At 41.3% G+C, this 21,220-nt stretch overlaps 1 protein-coding gene across 2 annotated transcripts in view; it reads left to right on the forward strand.

The window, feature by feature from the left end:
• The window catches only part of GRID2 (glutamate ionotropic receptor delta type subunit 2), a 919,670-nt gene that overhangs the window by 765,674 nt on the left and 132,776 nt on the right, over positions 1-21,220 (forward strand). For both annotated transcript variants that reach the window (XM_044429596.1, XM_044429597.1), the window contains one exon: positions 14,410-14,548. In XM_044429596.1, the coding sequence (XP_044285531.1) occupies positions 14,410-14,548 (139 nt within the window). The remainder of the gene's footprint in view (positions 1-14,409; positions 14,549-21,220) is intronic.

The raw sequence follows: 21,220 nt of genomic DNA on the forward strand, positions 1-21,220 counted from the left end.
ACCCCTACTGGTCTTTAATCTTACAAGAGAGTGCTTGGATGAAGTGTGTCATCACAAAACTTCATTTTTCAGGTCCATCATCACAGCCCTTATTGAAGTTAGGACTCAGCAAAGCAAAAGCCATAAATAAACAGCACCTGTCTGATACTGAACAACAGAACAATCTGGCTATTACCAAAGAAAAAAAATGTGCACACTATGGTCATTTTTCACTTAGGTCCTTTGATACATTGGCATCATATCTGTAGAATTTAACAGTTCTAAAATACAGATGAGCTTTTACTACACAAGACTCAATATATGGCCATCAGCTTAAAAGGGTCAGTTTAAAAGAAACCTTTTGGGAAATCGCTTATGTCCTTGTGAAGATGGCAATATTGAAACAGTAGCTGATCTGCTATTATTTTGCAATTTCTATAAAGATCTAAGGACTGAGGTGATTGCTCCCCTACTGTTACCTGTTCTAGGATGACCCATTTCTGTGTATGTGTCCTTTCTTTTAGCAAATCAAAACAAACAGGTAATTATGAAAACTGAAAGAATCCTAGCCAGTACTATTAAAATAAAATCTTTTGTTTCAGAGCTCTAACTACAATAGGTTCTGAGAGGTTCTGTACAATGGATTATCCAATAATTTTGGTACTGGTTTCTAATATAAATCACAGAATGTTGTAAGGTAATTTTAGCTTAGTACATATTATTTGTTTTTATCTATGTACATTTATATTTTATATGTTAAGACCTATGGATGAGGTAAATAAAGATTGACTTGACTTCCTCTGTCTGCATGCATTTTAATAGTGAAAGCAACACTGTCAAAATATATGTTGGAACTTGTCAAGCACACATGGAGATACCCAAATGTATGGACAAACACATGTGAGTCCATACACATGCAACATATAGCTTCCCACCAGCAATCCTGATATTGATTAATATTTTCTTGGTGTTAGTAGTGGAAGGAAAAGAATTAACTGTATGATTATTTCAGCAGGAGGGAGTACAAAGCACGGATGAAAGGGAATTCGGAGTCAGAGCTAGAGAAGGCCTAGAAAAGACTGGAAAATTCAGGAAAAACGTCAATTTTTCCCCAAGGACATTTTGGGTTTTTTCCTCCCAAAGTATTGCAAAAGTGAACAACTTTGAATTGCAAAATATTTTCTTAGGATTTAAGACAAGGTTTTATATACTGTTACCAATCTGTTTCTTTCCCCAAAATGATTTCTAAAAAGTATGTAATAAGAAAACTCTTATAGAAAGATAAAGGTAAAATGTCTGGAAATAATAAAGTTTGGGAAAAAATATTCCCTCTGTAAGTTTCCCTGTCAAATTATTCCATTCCTTATTAACATCATTGATCTAATGTGTTTACTGATGATATTAATATCATTATTATTGTCACGGCTACTTAAGTGCATTTATATCCCACCCTTTCCCTCTTGCCAAAAGTCCAAAGAGCCTTACACAGACCTCCTTCACTCTATTTTTTCCTCATAACAACCCTGTGAGGTGAGTTAGACCAAGAGTCAGTGATTGGCCCTGAGTCACACAGTGAGCTCCATGCCTGAGTGAGGACGCGAAACCCGGACCTTCTGGGTCTGCCATTCGACATTCTATCCACTCCACACCAATATCCACTAGTGGACATTTAGAAAGATACCACATCATGTTCAGTTTCCCAACATAGAAATAAAATAACCATGTTTTAATATGGAAGAGAATGTTTGGGGCTACAGAATTCATTTAATACCATTTGAGCTCACCACTAGGAAAAGTTGCCTCAGCCATCAATCCTTTTAACAGCCGCCACTAATATAACCTCTTTGTACCTGAAAGAAACTTATTAGCTTGGTTCCCATAGTTTCAGCATAGGATTGACCCTACCACCAGAGATTACCTTTCAGAATGTACAAATAAGATATTAATTAACTGAAAACATTTACAAAGGAGAAGAAAATGTTACTCTTCTTAAACAAAATGTACATTTCTAGGCTGAATCTTTCTCAGTAGCCTTTCCTTTAGATCAAATTCCCTGAAGCTTCACTCCACAAACAGGAGCAGGTTTCAGAATTTTCCTAAACTTTTTTTTTTTTTTTTGCTAAAAGGAGCAGATGTTGTACATCTGCCTCCAGTTCTTCCTACTTCTTCTAGTTTATAGGGTAATTCAGATGTTTCAGGGATAACTTGATATTCCCTCTGGTCAGACATTAGGAACTCAAAATATGTTGTATATAGTTTGATTTGCCTATAAAAGCTTCATGTTTGGTATATTTGAAAATATAGTTTATCAAGACAATTATTACAAACGGGACGGAGTTTATTTTTAAAGGCTTTTGGTATGATGATATTTTGAGAGGAAACCAGCTTCCTAGAGCAGTCTTCCCCTTTGCAGATGGTTAGAGTAATCCTTACATTGGCCATGCTGCCTGGAGCTGATAGGAACTGGTCCAAATATCTGGAAGGCACCAGGTTGAGGAATGCTGTCCTGAAGCAACAAACATGCAAATTCTATGCATGTTTCGACAGGAAAAGTCCCAGCACCCCCAGTATTTCCTGACCAGTCTTGGGTGGGGAGTTTCCCATGCTTTGACATTTATGGGTCCAGGGCATTGTTATGGGAGTCCAGTAAAAGCTTTGTGGGTGATGCATGCAGACTCCAAGGTACACACTGTGCACTCTCTTCCAGAGGTAGTTGGAGGTGATTGCCCAGTGGCTTTTGCAGCCAGAAGATGTCAATTTTGTTGGTGTTGCAGAATTTATTCGTACTTTGACTCTCTATTTTGTGTGTCCTTATGCTTTGTATTTCAGCTGCCTTAACTACCACTTAGTGAAATGGTGGGATCCAAGTTTAACTAGCTAATGAATGAATGATTTCACTAATTTTTCTTTCATGAGCCCTCCTGGTTGGTTGTTACATACCCCGCATACTCTGGTGAAGGCTAGATGGAAGAAATATAGCAGTGCAGCCAGCAAAGAAAACATATTTTTGCAACTTACTCTCCAGAAGGAATCATGCTCTCCTCAGGTCCATGCTACTGGGAAACAGATGTTGCTTTACCTCTTACCACCATCTGTCTTTATGCAACCCTTCTCCCCCATGCTCAACATGTTTATTTTTCACTAAGGAGATAGCACAGCATCAGAATTTCTCATGGACCCTGCTCTTTAAAGGAAACATCCAGTAGCACATTCATTCCCAAACTAGTGTTCTGTACATGTGCTGGACTGCAGTCCCCATCATTCCCAGCCAGTAGTAGCAAATACTGTAGCTTGGGTACAGCATCATAGTCTCAGTTGCTTTGGGTGTCAGAACTGATAGATTTTGAGCACCTGGGCACAACTGGAACACTGTCACTCGGGAGGAAATCTCTAAAAGTTTATTGTGTCCTGTAATGCATCATAAAAGGAAAAGCCTGGCTATTTTCTGTCTTTCTCTAAGAGTGGTGTGATATTCTGCAAAAGACTGCACTTTGGGGTGATTATGGTCTGCTTAAAGCCACTCATCGTTCAGTCTTGTTCTTTATATTACCACCCAAGGCGTGCAGCAATCTGCAGAAATGCACTGCCTGGAGTGTACAGTTGCTTAATAAATTACTCTGCCTTACTTATCTTTCTCTTGGCATATCCCTGCCGGCAGGAAGCTATTATCCTGTGACAACGTTCTTTTCTATTGACATTTATTCTTAATTAACCATGCACTAATCTCTGTAGGTCTGTAATGTTCCAGAAGAAAATGTGTACGATTGAAACTGTTTTAAATAGGAACCATCCACCATTGCATCTTCACAACACAGCTGTTTTGCTTTGAGTGGTTCAGAAGGGGCAGAGGTCACAATGCCACAGGTCTTCATTTAACAGCCATTTTGTAAATACGTACACTCATTCTGTAGCAACCATACCACAGAGCTGGCTACGGTACACAGAAACAAGGGGTACACACTCAGGGAGTTGCAGGGAACAGCTTGGAAGGAGGGATAGGAAGATGGGCAGACATGCAATCATTCCACTTAAGAGGTTGTTAAAGTTTCTTTAAGGTATTGGTTACAGCAACATGTACTGTTGAACATGAAAGCCATTTTAAAAGTGGCTTAGCTCTTCAACAGATGAAGGCTGTTATGACCAAGAAGACAGGTACATGACCATCTAATTTTTTAATAATTAAATTATTATAAAGAATACATATATCAACTTTGTTTCTTTGCTAACAACTTCTTCTGGTTCCTTTCCAAGTAGAGGTTGGTCATTACTCTGGTTAAGCAGCCTTTTCATAAGGCCACTCTGAACAATGACATTCTATTCAACCGTTAAGAATTTGCAGCCAAAGAATTCTTTCTGCATTTCTTTGTCCTCCCATTTATTTTATCTTGTATATTCTGCTGCAATATATATATTGGTGTATATTATTTCTCATTATACAACCAAAATGTTCTAGTCTTCTGCATTTTATAATTTCTTAATCTTTAGGCATTCTCTTTAATACCCACATCACTCAGCTGCTGTGTCCATGAAATTGTAACATCCTCCAATAAATGCACCTTTCAAATGCTTCTAGCTTCTGTGTATTTATAACATTAATATAGCTAAAGAAGAGTCTTGAGTGGTGAACTGTTAGGAAAAAATCAATATAGCAGAATAAAGCAAAGTCAATATAAAAGAATAACATATTTAAAAGCAGGTTATACATGGAAAGCTGTGGCATAGTGTCAAGAGTGCTGGGCTAGGGTCCAGGAGCCTTGGGCTGTGATCCCCACCTGACCATGAAGTTCACTATGTCTCTCGGTCATGGTCTTTCAACCTTATCCTTGCCATAGAGTTGTTGCTGTGACAATAAAGTGGAGAAGAGGAAAAGAACCTTATAAGCTGCCTTGGGTTCCTAATGAGATGAAAAAAGGCAAGGTCTAAATGTAATATTAGCAGAATAATTCATCAAGCCATCACTAGACAGTCAGCAAAAGCTTGTGTAAATTAAAATGTCTTTCACAGCCATCAAAGAGGAAGTAAATGTTAAGCCTGCTTAGCAACATCTGACATGATAGTCCACTTAGAAGAACCCAGCAGACTCCAAGTTCTACTTTGAGTGGACCACAAATGAACCTCGGGTCCATGCAGAATGACTTGTGACCTCAGAGATAAGGCAGAAGCTCTCGAATATCCTGGTTCCAAGTTGTTTGGGGTCTTATACACCAAAGACTAAATTTAAACCTGGCTCAGCAGCAAAAGCAGCCTGTGTAGTTCCCTCAGCTGCAGTTTCCAGATCAACCTTAACAGCAGTCCCTCTTAAACTGAATTGCAGTAATCCACTCTTGGGTTCACTTCCTCTTAAAAAGCTTTGACCAAATTATTCCATCCAGGAAAGGCTATTGCTGGAGCACCAGCCCAAGCTGGTAGAGAACATTCCATGCATAAGAGAAAACAGGCCAGACTTGGAGACTGTTCATGAGTAGGACCTCTGCTTCTCCAGGATCTGGCTTCTCATCACTGAGTCCATGTTCCCAGGCTCACCAGGGAGACAGAGTTGTGTGTCATCAGCAACACATGGCACCTTGCTCTAGCTCCCCTAATGACTATGCCAAGGTTGTAATCGGTGCAGCCAAGGGCCACAAGGATGGTGGCTGGTTTACAGGGTAAGCCATATGAGGAGAGACTGAGGGAACTGGCTCTTTTCAGCCTTGAAAAGAGGAGACTCAGAGGCGGCCTGTTAGTGACAAACAGGTGTGAGAGAAGGTGCCACACAGATTGGTTATGACCATTTTTCCCCCTGTTGTGGAGGGCAGGACACATTCCAATGGAGCAAAGTCAGGGTACCAAGATTCAAGGTGGTTGTAGCCCCCTTGGTGAGGGTTTTTAAGGATAGGTTGGACATTCACATGGTAGGCATGTCATGAATGGAGCCGACTGGAGCCAGGTGTCAGGCTAGATGGCCCGGGAGGCCCCTTTTTACTCTTTCTGTTTCTATGTTTCTATGTATTTATTTATTTCTACACTGCAGTAGTCAAAACTCTCTGGGTGATTTACAATTATAGTGTACATCCAGATCGTGACCTTTGCTGTCCTCTTCAAACATTTTTCCAAGATACAGGCAATTTCAACCTAACCATCTGTTGAAAGTGTGCAAATTTCTGGAAAATCAATTGAAATCTTCAGGGAGGAGAAAAAAAAGTCATGCATGCACTGTACTGAAAAGCACCTCTAGAATCTTTCATTAAGCTGCCTGACGCTCACATGCATTCTAGCAGCGGTCCCTCAAAGTCTCAGAGCCTCTCTTTGGCCTTCTGAAATCCTCTAAGCAGAGATGGTAGGAACTGGATTCAAACCCTTCGACATGCAAAGTGTGTGCTCTTCTATTGAGCTAGGGTCCTTCCCTGTGCGTTTGTGCTGATTGCAAGATAATTCTGCAAATGGGTATGTAAATCATGCCTAAATGTAGATAGCTAAATATAGCTGATTACCATTCAGCCACAAATTTTCAATACTGTCATTATCCATTTCATGTTTTAACTGAAGATGGGAAATACAGACGCTGCTTTTACAGTGCAATGCTCTTCATACTTACTCGGAAGTAAATCTCATTGCGTTAAACACAAGCTCCTTCCTAATGAATGTTTTGGGTGCTCCATCCTTCAACTTACTGTTCTGTCATTTGTTTTTATCTTTCTGTCCATCTGTCATACTTATGACAGCAGCTACCCTTATGTCTAGACACTAAATTAGCATTATGACACGCAATATGATTAACATGCAATGCAGTGATTTATCTAGTCATCTTCTTTTTCCTCTGTAACCTCACTGATTTTGCCATTTCTGCAGAATAATGGATCTAAGTAATTAAGGAAAAACTATTTGCAAGTAACCCCTATGCTGCTTTGCCTTTGAATTTTTGAGATTATGTGGAAGTTCAGCACAACCAAGGGATTTATTTCTGTGACATAAAATAGGTATGGTCCTGCTAACACATATGCAAATAGGTCTTCTTTCACAGCCAGCAATTCATCTGTGGTCCTGTGTAGGATGCTAAGCCACCACATCTGAACGAAAGAGCAGAAGAGCCACTTTGCAAGCTGAATACCTGAAAAAGTTGCTGTCTAGGGAACGGCTGTGACAATTAGGTCTTTACAATTTGCTACTATGTCTATAGTTGTTAAGCAGGTGACTTAGAAGGACCTAGACCACATACATTGTTCCCACTGTGACTTCTGCACTTTCATTCCATTTAGTGTCCAGAGCATAAGGCTATATGCATTTATCTGAGAGGTTCTGTAGCATTTTATGAAGGGAATGTACATGCAGAGTTTCCTTTGGAAATCTGGACAACTGCATGCTGCATTCCAGCTCCCCTCCCAAGTGTCCACAGATTTGTGCAATGAATTGGGTGATGTTTCCTTTTTTCAGCAATAAAAAATTGTCTGCATGTGTTGGGGAAGATATAAATATACCATAGCTAATGCATTATGCTAACATCAGTTTAAACAGCTTATTCTTAAAGCACTGTTTGATCTTTAAGGATGTTGATGTAATGGGAATTAATTTAATGAATGAATATTGTTTGTGTAGCATTATCATTGGTAGTGATGCAGAAAATTGGAATCTCGACACACTTAGGAAGAGGTTACTTTTGTGTTATCACATGGGACCCCAATGCTTCTGGAACGACCTTGTTAAACTTCAATTTTAGGGTTTCAACATATATTTAATGCATAGGTTTTACTCAAAGTCAGTCAGTAATGGAAGTTGGGTGGCTGCATTTATTGTTATGTTGCTTTCTGTTTATTTCATTTTATTGGACACTTTCTAATCAGTGATCAGAGTTCCTGTGTATGTTAAGCTTATGAAAGCTCCTGAATTTTTCATTCTGTTTTATCCAGACCTTCATAGAAAAGTGTTCTCCTCTCTCTTATTCTCTACATTTCTCTCTCCTACTCTGCTAATCAGGCATAGAATAAGGCAATAGAAGATCTCATAGGAAGGTGTGTAAGATTGTGCAAAACATAGCCACCTAAACAGATCAGCAACTGCCTAAGCTAATTTGTGTTGAATATGATACACTAATATTCTTTCATAAATTACGTTCATGCCTTAAGAAGCTCATTCAAGTAACCTGATCAGTTTTGAATTAGCAACAAAACATGTTATAGAAAACCAGTTTTGCAGAATGTTAAAGAAGGTAACTGACCAAGAAAAGAATCTTGAGCTTGAGTGAAAATGATGACCGGGTACATGTGAACAGAATGCTGGACTAGATAGACCCTTGGTCTGATGCAGAATGGTGATTTTTACATTCTTATAGAATACATGCATCCCAATATGCTGAAAGGCCAGCAAGATGAACAGGTGAACCTGATTTATGCCATCAGCCCATTGTCTCCTTGAGCACTCTCACAGGACAGTAAAGTCTTGGGTCTATAGCACCCAAAAGTCCTTGTTCTGACCTGTTTGCAGAGCATTTTCTTCCTGGGAGGAAAAGGGCCCAGGAGTGAGAAAGGACTACAGCCTTAGACATGGCTGGCAACCCAAGTGGTAGACTGGAATATTTTTTATCATTTATGTCTTCATGAAAAGACATATAGCATATTTCATTTGAAACAAAACAAAGCTCAGCAACAGCAGCATCTGTAATGAGAGGCTGTGCATGGCATTTTCTAGATGTGCTAGGAAAAAAGATCTCTCCACTGTTCCCTTAGGGATTAAAGTTCTGAAGCTGAAACATGTAACAAAATCTTGCAACTCATAGGAAAATGAATTTTAAAGGTATCCCTGGTAAACAGGGATAGTTAGTGCTTATGTAGTCCTTGTTTATGGACTTTTCAATGCACATCAGGCAGAAAAGGATAGGAGAGAAAGTGAACCTTGGCAGTTGAAGAACTGGGTAAGGCATCACTGTGGCAGCTCAGGAAAGTTCATTTTATACTGAAGCTGCTGGCTGCAATTTCTCCACAATGCTCCTTTATAGAGACCGTCAATGGAAAGGAGCATTTTGTGAAGAACTGTGGCATGTTAGGACAATGAAATGTTGCCCTATTCTAAATGGAAAGAGATGGGAGAACACAGGGCCAGCATTTGAAAATATGTGCCTTCCATGCTATGGGCAATCTATAGCAATGTCAACTCTTAATAAGACAGAACTCTGTTGATTAACAGCAGGTTCTATCCCGACTAGCTTCTAGTATATTCTTTGCAGAAGGTTTTAAAAACACACACACATACCTAGAACATCATTAAAATCCAGACATCTGAATGAAAGAATTAATTGTAATCCAGCCTCAGCAATTTTAAGCAGAAGAATAGTGGTGAGGACAGCCAAAACATAAATCCAGGTATATTTAAAGTTAATTAATTGTATTAATATGTTTAAATAACATTATAACATTTTAAAGGAAAGGCTAAGTAGTTTTCGGCCATCTCAGTGTCTTCATCCAGAAAACTAGAAGCTTGATTCAAATAAAATGTTAGGAAGCAATATGCTTCCTATTAGAAAGTACTTTCTCCATGGCCTTCATTCTGTCTTCCAGGTAAAGGGCTGCAGATTTCCATTTTGTGAGAGAGGAACTGAACTATTCCTGAAGGCCTCCCACAAGGCTCCCTGTGGCTCCAATTGTAGCATCCTATTCCAGCTTTCCCTTCAGGTGTCTGCTTTCCTAGAAAAAGTCTTCTGGAGGACTTCCTTACATACTATGCTATTAGCATATTTGTTATTTAAGAAATGGATGTGCCACCGTTCACTGTGTATTGTTTTCCCAAGATACCATACAAGGCAGGCCAAACTGTGCTCAGCAAAGCCAGTTCTTGGTGGGCACCCCAGGGAGGATTCTCTTCCCAATGGATGCCAGGGATCAAGTGATGTCAGGGAATGGTAACACCCCCGATGCCATGTAGTCTGTGGGGGGCTGGTGGGAAACATCTGTTCTCCAACCCATTCTGTTCACCCTCCTTTGGCATATAGAGATTTCAGCATTGTTGTTTTAATATATACAACACCATGAGAAACTGGTTTACATAGAAATTTACCAAAGAAATATACCAACTTCTGTTTTGCTAGGGGAATTAAAGGGCTGAAGACTTCAGTTCTTGAAATGTAACATTTACTTGCACTATGCATGGGCATTTTCTTTTTTACAAGAAAGAGATGGTTCTGCCTTAGGGTATTAGCAAACTGAAAACCAGGATCACTCCAGGCAGCTTTCATGGGAGAAGACCCTACACAGCAGGAGCCAACCTCCACCAGCTCACTTTCCCTGAATGGTTTCCTCCTTCAAAGATTCATCTGTGAATGAAAGGCATGAGGTTGACTTTCAGATGTTCCCATTCCTCCTGCCAATTCACCTCAATTAAAAACAGTGGGAAACGCATTTGGTTTTATTCATGAGCTTGAAAAATGAGGATGGGAATGTACTTGAGAAATTGCAGGTTTCCCCTTCACCACTCCACTTATTTCAATTTAATTCACAGCAAACTCCAGAAATTGACACTGAGAGGTTAGGGGGACAATGAGCTTTGTTGGGCTCATTGGGTATGCTAGTCCAAAAACTTTATTCTGAGTGTAATTTGATTTTTGTTTGAAAGATTCCAAAGAGTGTGACTAACCCCCTCCTCTCAAATAAAAATGCATTTTTTCATTTACAGTAGTGACACGAGGCTTCCAGAAGTTAAACTAAACATTTTATCTTCCTAAAGTCTTAATACTGAATTAGCATCACAAGATAGAATCAGGAAATTCTAATTTCTGATAATGATACTGTTTCAGAAGTAGGTGGAAATATGTCCCTGGTTATGTGAGAAAATAATGGTGATCTTATCTTATTTAACAGAGGGTTTTATTCCTGAAGACCACAGAAACCATTTATAATTAACTCAGATTTTGCAAGGTTCTTTTTCGAACTGAGTGGAATGAGTAATTTAGTTCTCTCTGAACTTTTCCAACTGGCAAGTCCATCTAGGTCTCAAGATGTATCTTATTTGCTATATCCAAGAGTTGGATAACTGCTGTGATGAATACATGCAGAATAAAAATGCAAGTAAACATATCCTTGATATGAGTTTAAAACCCAGTGATTTTATTACTAAACGAAAAAGTCCTGGGAGTTCATAGACCCACCATTTGAAGCATTAGTGGAGCCTCCAATCCCAGACATTTAGGAGTATGTATTTTATATCCTTTGGTAAAGGAAAGTACTTTACTGATGGTAGAGTTATATATATATTAAATTTAACCTCGAGTTTGGGCTTTTAGAAGCAGATGTATTCAAATGACAGATTTTAAGGTGTTCAGAGGCAAAAGAGTTTGGAGTTTGGAGTTTTGTTTTGCTCCATTTTCTCCCACCACTTTCCCCATGCAAACCTTGTTGCTGATCAGGTTCCTGGACTTCTAGCTCTGTTCATAGCACAATAATTATACACCATAAGTCACCAATGCAAGAACGCACCATAGAATTCAGCTGTTCAAACCTTATAATCTTCTTGGTATGATGGAAAGAACTGGCAATGCAAAGAACAGAAGTTTGCTTCTGCAAACTCTTTTCTGGCACAAGTGCAGAAAGCACTATTAAGGCAGAAATGGCAGAAAAGAAAGTCCCTTTGCTCCCTTCCTGCCCTGCTCAGTGATAGACTTTGTGGTCTCTTATTGGAGACTGCAGCCTTCTTTACACCAACAGAAAATGTTGGTGGAAAAATATATGTGATTAATCTGATGTAGTTTGACCTTTTACTTTTTGAGATCTCTTGCCCTGCCTTCTAGTCTCTATCCATTTTCTTCAGCGTTGGACTAATGTGGGGAAGTGGAAGAGAATGTAGAAGGCTAGACTGAACTTCAAAAGAAATTAAGGAGAAGGAAACTCTAAGTGTTTTAGATGATAAGGAGTATATGTCTCTGAAAGACCGTATCTGCTCTCTTTTATACTTCAAGCCTGTTAACTAAATATTGAATCTATGCATAACTCAGGAGAAAGTGAGGGAAAGAGAACGGATAAATGTTTTATGAAATTTTGTTTCTTTTTTGGTCAGAGATCTAAGATTAGATCCATTAGACTTTTTATTATTTTTACTTGCCATAATATTAAATTCCTTGTAGTTGCTCTTCTTTGCAAGGATGGAAAAGAAGAGAGAAGGGCAATGAACTTTCTCAGCAACTAAAGAAGTAGGTTAATGAGAAGGCATTTCTTTGCCACAATGACAGAACTTTCCATATTGGTATTTCTAGCTTTGAGAAGTACAATGTCCTCAACATCATGGCTGTTTGAATGACTTTTCTTTTCTCTCTAACTCTATCAACCAAATTTCTCAGAATGTGTGGCTATTAAATGAACAAGCAAGCCCTGTTTTTGCAAAAACAACATGCAAACACTTAAGTGCTTGCCTTCAAAGGCTAGTAAAATGTTGTTATTTTTAATTTCTTATGCAGGTGAATCGGATGTAGCACACATTTTTCTAAAAAAGCCATTTTGCAAATGAGAATTGAAAACCTGAGAACATGCAAGCCTTGTCTGAAAAAAATGTGGTCATGTTCGGAAGTGCAAAGAGGGCAAGTTCTGAATTGAAACAAAAAAGAAGTGTTCATACATCCTGGGTTATGAATTCTTTCCAGATGGGTTATAATCTAAGCATGGCAGGGTGATCATTGTTTTCAGCCTAGAAAGAGAGTAAGACTTATTCTTACTCTCTTTCTTTCAGTTTGGTTGTTAGGACAGGAGTTACTATGGTCTGCTCATTTCAGCTGTTCCTCTGCAGAAGCTGCACCCCATGGTCATTGCTCCTGACTGGTGCCGAAGGGTAGTTCCACAGGTGCATTTGGCACTCACGTTCAGTGTTGCGGTGGAGCCAGAGCCTGCCAGGCTGAATCACTGGGACGTTTTGATTAGCAGGGATGAGAATTGCATCTGCCTCTTCCTAAGCCTTCCTTGCCCTTCTAACTTTGCTTTCTTATAGTAACTGGGAGAGTGGGGAAATGGCTTTCCCTAGTAACAATATATACTGTTATGAACTATCCCTGTTCAAATGCAAAGTGTTTTAGGGTAGCTTTTTCCTGAATGGGCTTTAGCTTTACTAAAGACTTGCTTCTGTTCAAGATATGAAGGGCTAGAATTGGTTCATTGATATGGATATGCCTGTATTTTTTTTTATTCTCCATGCAGTGTGACTATTAGCCTTCACAGCAAGGTGCACCTCACAAGGATGCTTGAGCCTAAAAGGGGAGGGGTGATATATGTGCCCTGAGCAGCTTGGAGAAGAGCAGGCTAACATATAATAATGATAATATTGTAGTGATCCAGTTACCATTCCCTAGGGTTTCCCAGTCAATTTTCTGAACATTTTCCCAATAGTTTCCCTGACATCCATAGCTGTAGGTCCTCCAATCTGTTAAGGTAAGGCTTGGATGTACCTAGTTAAAGTGGCTTAACTAATAATATTTCCAAAGCCTTTTGTGAGATAAGATGAAAGACATGTAGAGGAGCTGCATGTTGTATTTCAATATTAATAGAACTCCCTATTAATAGAACTCTCTATTGTGAGTTTCAATTGTGTTCAGTCCACCCAGGTCACCAAGAAACAAGAGGTAGTAACATGTTCGGGGGGACTTTGACCTTTGCTGAAAAACAAGCAAGAGAACCAACCCTCCTGCTTCTAAAGAACAGCGAAGCAAATCCAGCAGCAAGCTCAGGTGCCACAGAACATATGGTGACATTAGGAAAGTGATATCAGCATTAGGAAAGTGATATCAGTATTGATACTGATATCAATAACCAGAACATGGTGAATAGAATGTTATGCTCGGGTGAAATGGTTAGCTGGAGCCATGGAAGAAGCACTCCTTTTAGATGGGAGAACACATGGCACTATTTATTTGTAGCTCCTGCTTGTAAATGCAAATTGACATTATGCAGATTATATTTACAGTACATACACACACACACACACACACACATATTTGCCATGTGTGTGTGCATGTGGGTGGGGGGGTATATGTGCATATATATTAACATACAATGTGATTTTGTGATATGTTTGCATATATCTAGACTTCTATTCTCCTTTCGAAGAATATTTACATTGAAAAACACAGGAAGAGCTTAATTAAACTCAAGATCAAAATACCAAATGAAAAGCACCTTCATGAAGGAACAGAACTATTTTGAGTGTTTAAATGTGTTGTTTTTGTTCTGAGCTCATCACGCCTCTTTGTGCAGATTATCGATCGAGCTTTCAGATGAATTGCAGATAGATACTGATGAAGGTGCTCGTGGTAGAAGTCATGGTGCTAAGGCATGCCGTGTCTTTGTTATCCTTTTAACAATTTTCGTTTTACAGATCTCAGTCACGGTTTCCAACCCAGTCAGTTTTATCCTGCAGCTACTCCCAGGGGCATCAGAAGCTGTCCTCTGCAGTTAGACTTCCTCTCACTTTTCTTTCCCTGCTCAACAGGAGGAGAGGTTCCCTACACAACGCTGGCAACACGAATGATGATGGGTGCCTGGTGGCTCTTCGCCTTGATCGTCATCTCATCCTACACAGCCAATCTGGCAGCGTTTCTCACCATCACCCGTATTGAGAACTCCATCCAGTAAGTTGGCACAAACACCATAGGGGAGAGGGATAGCGTCATGCATTCCTAGGGCCACAGTTAGCTGCAATGCAGCAAGGGCACTTCGATGTCTCTGTCCCCTCTTTTTCCAATAATATCCTTGTGCTTTGTTCTGCATGAGCATCAGTAGATCCCTGTGTGTCCATCTGTAAAGGGAGGCAGGATGAAAAGGAATCCAGCGTTCCACGTAGCTGCCAGTTATGCTGGAATCCCTGAGATCGCTGTACATTCTGCTGTGCTCCAACACCATTCAGATAAAGTCTGGAGGAGCCCAGCAAATGCTGGGGCAGGTTCTGCCATTTCCCTACCATTCAACCAAAGCTATCTTGGCTGCAAAGTGGGAGGCCTACTCTTTGCCTACCACATCACCAAAGGAGGTGAGCAGAGGGACCTCTCAGGAGGTAGGAGAAGGGACACCTTAAGTATCACTGGCCACTAAGTCCCAATACTCTATTCCTGTTCCATCCAACTGGACAGAGTTCTATCCCTTTCTTGGCAATTAGATTCCTTTAAAGTTTGGTAACAAATGGCCTAAGGGGTTTACAAGTCCCACATGGCTACTTTGGCAGGCCTTTGGCACTGTTGCTTTTGTTGCAGCAGAGAAAATCACAGAAAGGAAACAAGGGGCATGGGGAGCATACACCCTCTTTGTGAGCAGAATTTTATCCTCAGAGCCTCCTGAGATCAGGAAGTCAGGTACAGCCTCTGGTGAGTTCCAAGAGGAGGTAAAATGCAGATCCCTGGAGGTTGCTGACCTCTGCTTCCAGTGAAAATGCTATGGGCCTTCTTTGTGTAAATTATGTATTTTACCACTTTGGTTCTTCTCCATAGAACTTGATAGAGCTGTCTCTAAGATAGGATATAGCAATACAAGGTGTCCTCCTATTTTCTAGTCTCTGGATAAGAAGGTAAACCATACATAGTAATGATCTTTCTCTGGAATAACCTGTGCGTAAACCTGTGCAGACAAGACCATTCAGTTTTCTGGTACCCAGATTCAGATGAACTGAGTGCCCCAAAGGGTGTTCATGCTACCCAAGGATGGCTATTTGTGTGTTGCTTTTGGAGAGGATCATTGGCACTTAAATCCAATAAATATTTCTGCTAGTAAAAAGAGATGCTGGGTTTTTTTCACCAAACCATGATCTTAAAAAAAAAAAAAAAAACCCATCCAGATGTATAAAACCACCCAGCTAGCACCGTTAGGAATTCCTGATAGGCTGTCCTTTCCAGGCATCACCTCACTTGCCTTGATGTGCCCTGCCTCCCCAGTTTCCTTGGAATGAATTTGTGCAACTGCAGGGGGAAAGAGGGAGAACCCAACTGCATGGGCAAAGCTTTTTCTGAATCAGAGTCATAAATAAATGTACTTCAGAATAAGCAATCAGGTCCTTGTCCTCATTATTTAGGGACTAATTGCTCTCTAGCAGACAGCTGATGTGCAACAAGTTGGCTATAACGGTACTTCGGACTCAGCGGGCATATTGTTGTTTGTCATGTGCAATCATCTAAATAATCTTTAAGACTTGCAACATGCATGCAATTAAAATTCTGGGCCTAGTGCAGTTGAGGATCTACTTAGAGTTAGGACCAATATTTGTTGTTGCCGTTGTTATTCCGTTTTTTAAAAAAAGATGCAGGAGTGTTTATAAGGCCTGGCCATCCTGATCCTACACAAAATGAAGCTGTCAGTACTGCAGCTAAAGGACCATCTTCTGCATGAAATGGAGACAGTAAGAAACCAAACTGAGTGGATACTTTTGACCCATTTGCACTATGATTACATCTGCACCACCAAGCCGTTCTTTATTAAAAACATTGCAATAGCACCAACTAAGCTCAGTTTTGTAGCCATTGTTTTCTGAAGAAATAATGAGGAAAACTCTGGAGGACCAGAGATCTCTACAATACTTGCTAGACTATATGTCCAGGATTGTTTGGAGAAGGTCAGACTGTTGGTCCTAAAATAAGGGAACAAGTCCCAAAATTGGGTCAGATTCTGCCAATCCTGCCTTTCAAGTTGTAGCACATACAGATTGTGCTTTTAATTGTGGGGCAGAAGCTTCTGATCCAACCTGCGCATGCAGTGGGGACCGGTGGATCCAATGCCAGCTTGGAGGCATATCCACCCTCAGTTCCAGTCTGAATTTTGAAGGAGCTGTCCATGGTGCTGAATCTTTTCCTGGTATGGGTTCAGAACCATGGATAGCCCCATCAGAGACTACTGAAAATTTTGAACCTGCTTTCTGAGGTATAATATAGTCAGTAATGCCCAAGAGAGGAAAATTAAATGGCAGCATGGAATACTGCTTTATACTAAGTCAGACTGTTTCTCCGTAGGCCAGGATTCCTACTGTGCATGTCAGTGGATCTTGAGAATGTTAGGAAAACCTCTTTCATGTTGCTTCTGCCTCATCTCTTTTCATGGGAGATGGCAGGGACTGCAGCAGAACACTTATGCATGCAAAGTGTGTGCTCTGCCATAAAGCTGCACCCCCACCCCTAAATGCCGGCTGTTGATTTCTTTGTATCACAGTCCTTCTGTTAATAATATACCCCCATTTATCTGATGCTGTGCCTGTCTCTCTGCCAAAATGGTGAGAAAAGAAACTCATTTATGGCATTGCTTTGGTTTGCCTTTTGAGAGATGAAAAAAATAACTTCTAGCATTTTAAGATGTGCAGGGAAATTATTTTTTCCCATTGCAGGGTCCCAGTGGATTGTTCTGCAGCATCTGTTGCACAGATCATTTATACTAACAGCAATACATGTAGGTAAATTGCTGTGTTGGCTGTTATGTTGGGGAATTATATGGCCACCCTGAGTCCTGTAAGCAACTGATTAAAAATTGCAAGGTGTTCTCATTAGAAACAGGGGACTGAAGATCTCCTTCCTCCTATCAGATTCCCAAAATGTGTGCAGCAGGTACCCTTAAAATGACATGACGCTATGAGAGATGATGTGATGTTTTAGAGAGCACTGTCAGGAGATGCAGAAGTTTATCAAGAGAAATAATGGCAGCCTTAAGCATTTTTACAGTATTCTTCATTGCAGTACCTACTTCTTTGCAGCAGGGCCTGTACTAAGGGAATACTTGGGCACCTGCCCCTGGACTTGATCTTTCTTTTTGCCCTTGTTCTTCTGCCTCTCACTCTGGCCCTGAATGCAGTGGCTGAAAAAAGGAGAAGGGGTCTACATAGCATTGCCTTCTCAGTCACTAGCTCCTCTGCTGAGCAAGCAAGTAGAAGCAATTTGGAGAAAAAGGATGAGGAGCGATAGCAGCTGGTGACAACCGTGGTGAGAAAGCAGACCCACTGAGGAAGGGGTCAGCAAGGGTGTCTTGACCAAAGTCCTTCCAAACCCTGAAGCTGGCACTGCTCTAGTGCTTTGATAATCTGAAACACCAAATCTTGGTTATGGAAAAAGGGTGAACATAGCCCACAACCAAACTGCCACAATGATGCCTGCCAAGAGAATGTCTTGATCACCACAGTTTGCCTGGGAACTTTTCTCTCCTGCAATCTTTCCTGCTTTCAGTGGATCAGGAATTAACTGGATTTGGCTGGAGCTGAATAGGTCTGTACTCCAATAGGCTGTCCATCTGTTGCCACTGGCCCAGAAGTCTGATATGGTTCCTGTAGGAATGATCACATTGTCATTGTAGACAGACAGACCAAGTCCCGGTGAAACAGAATATAATCTGAAAAGCACTGTTCTTAATCCTTGCAAATTCAAGTCAGTCCCTAGACTGATATAATAGCAATTTTGTGCAAAATGTCTTTTAAAACTACCAAGGAGATATTGCCAAAAGTTTGAGTAGCTTCCAGGGACTCTTTGGGTTAGTCTTGATGAATCCACGACTGATCTAGGGATGCATGAGCATAGCTTTACTCAGTCCAAACAAGCACACAGAGAAGATTGATCTTTGCACGTGCTCTAATCTACCTCTTCAGTGTGTTGCTTGTTACAGTTACAGAGTAACTTGAGATTCACATGAAAAGCGTGCAACTGTTGCTACAGAGGGGTCAAAAAAGAGCCAAGAGGTATTTTTCTTCTTGTATAGGCCACCAAAGGTACCATGTTGTAGGCTGGTGCTGGAGCTGGTTGGTGCTGGAGGTCAGACTAGATGGCCCGGGAGACCCCTTCTGACTCGTTCTAGGTTTCTATGTTCTACACCTACTTCGCATCAACCTGCAGCCATTTTTAAATGTAGAGAGACCAGGGCTGTGAGCGGATAATTAGCACTTTGTGAAAAGTAACTCTCTCTAGTGGCTATTAGCCATGATGAGCCAAACAGGTCTTTAATTATTAGAGTTATGCATGTCTGTTTGTTGGACACTGCCAAAGAAAATTGCCGTTATGGTATTGTTATTAATTATCTTTATATTCCACTTTATTTCCTTTAAGGAACTCAAGGCATCTCACATAATCCTCCTCCTCTCAAATTTACTCTCACAACAACTCTGTGAGGTAGGTTGGGCTGGGGGGGAGTAAAACCGGGATCTGCTGCATCCTAGTCCCACATCTAACCACTACATTACCATGGCTGCCATGTCTTATATCTTTCCTGTGAGTTTCCTAAGGCAGCTGCCTTTTGGAGGCAGAATGCTTTGTCCATTACAGCAAGACAATTTGTAGGCCACATTTGTACGCAGCACCTCCTGCAAGGATCTTAAGCTGACGTACACCCGTCTTAGAAGCAGATTAGTCTGAAAGTGCTGGACCCAAGGTGGTTGGCAGTGGGTATCCTGTTAGGATTTAGTGTTGCCCTCCAATGCTGGTGCAGAATGCAAAGGTTCCTCCATGGGGGAAATCTAATATATGCAGCACTGCATGTCCAACAACTACAGTGACTGGCCCAGGATGGCTGTATTAATTTCTTCCAACTCTGATGGGGCTGCCCATGCAGCTGCCTATGACATCTTACACATTGGTGTTAACACTCTCCAATGTCTCATGTGCACTGAGACTTTTCAGAAGGCACTGCGTACAGCCAGCTCTTTTATCTGTCCTTAAGTGTCATCAGTTAGATTTGTGCATTTGCATAAAGCTAATTTGCACCAGTAAAACCATAATGGGCCCTAGGTGTTAGACAGCAATAGTCCTTTAGAAAGTCTAATGAATGTCATTAAAAAAAATAAAGGCACATTTAAGTGGTCCACAAGGATGGGTAAATAGAGGGAAATATGTCAGGTCTGCAGACTTTAGGGACCTTCAGAACAATGATTTGAAGCTTCTGGTATTTCACAACCCCATACATAAAGATTCTAATTTGCATATGTCTGTGACAAACTGAACTGATGGGGGTAAATTGAAAATGTCCTGACAAATAAGATGAAGATGCTAAAGGACTATCAAAGCAGCAAAACTCCAGAAAAAATATTTCTATGTGATATACTAGATTGGGGATCCGAGACTGACTGGGGATTCTGTTGGTGTACCATGCACCCTTCTGCCCAACAGTCTCCCTGCCTGAGCTGACAGAGATCATCTCGGACCTGGTGTTGAGGACCCCCAGGATGTTGGTCCTGGGGGACTTCAATCTCCATGCCGAGACTGGTCTGACCGGGGTGGCTCAGGACTTCATGGCCTCCATGATGGCCATGGGGCTGTCTCAACATGTCACCGGCCCGACCCATGAACATGGACACACTCTGGACCTGGTTTTCTCGACTGGGCAAGAAGAGGGTAGTCTGAGGGTGAGGAATTTATGTTTGACACCCCTGTCATGGTCAGATCACTTCCTGGTGAGGTTTGTGCTTGAGAGCGGCCTCTCCCTCTGTAAGGGTGTGGACCTGATTGTGTGGGTCCGCCCCCGGAGCCAGATGGATCCGGATGGATTCCTGAAGGCCCTGGGGGAGTTTCCGGCTGTCAAGATTGGTGCTCCTGTCGAGGCTCTGGTCGAACTGTGGAACGGGGAGATGACCAGGGCTGTTGACACGATCGCTCCTAAGCGTCCTTTCCCACCAGGCAGAGCCCACACTTCCCCCTGGTATACACCCAAATTGTGGGCGATGAAGGAGGCTGGGAGATGGCTAGAGTGTAGGTGGAGGAGATCACAGGATGAATCTGACTGAACACACTTGAGAGCCTGTTATCGGGCCTATGCTGTGGCGGTGAGGGCGGCGAAAAAGAATTTCTTTTCCATTTCCATTGCCTCCTCAAAATGCCGTCTGGTGGAGCTTTTTCGAGTGGTGCAAGGCCTGGTTCATCCAGGTCCTAAGAAAGATCTGGTTCCACCCTCGAAGGCCCACTGTGACAACTTTGCCAAGCATTTCAGGGAGAAAATCCCTCAGATTCGTCATGAGCTAGCCTCTACTAGTGACTCAGAAGTTTCTGGGGAGACACCAATGCTGCCGTCTGGTCCAAAATTAATGGATGAATTTCAGTTATTATGGCCTGATGATGTGGACAAGGTGCTTGGATGAGTACGTCCCACCACTTGCCTTTTGGACCCTTGCCTGTCTTGGTTAATAAATAATTCCAAGCACGGGATTGGGATCTGGATCTTGGAAGTGGTTAACGCTTCTCTGAGGGAGGGTTGGGTACCTGCCCCTTTAAAGGAGGCGGTAGTCCGACCGGTCCTGAAGAAAGCGTCACTGGATCCAGAGATGGCCACTAATTATAGACCAGTGGCCAACATCCCGTTTC

Source organism: Varanus komodoensis, unplaced genomic scaffold (genome assembly GCF_004798865.1).
Source record: "Varanus komodoensis strain SLA01 unplaced genomic scaffold, ASM479886v1 scaffold2, whole genome shotgun sequence".
In the NCBI taxonomy this organism is placed as follows: Eukaryota; Metazoa; Chordata; class Lepidosauria; order Squamata; family Varanidae; genus Varanus; species Varanus komodoensis.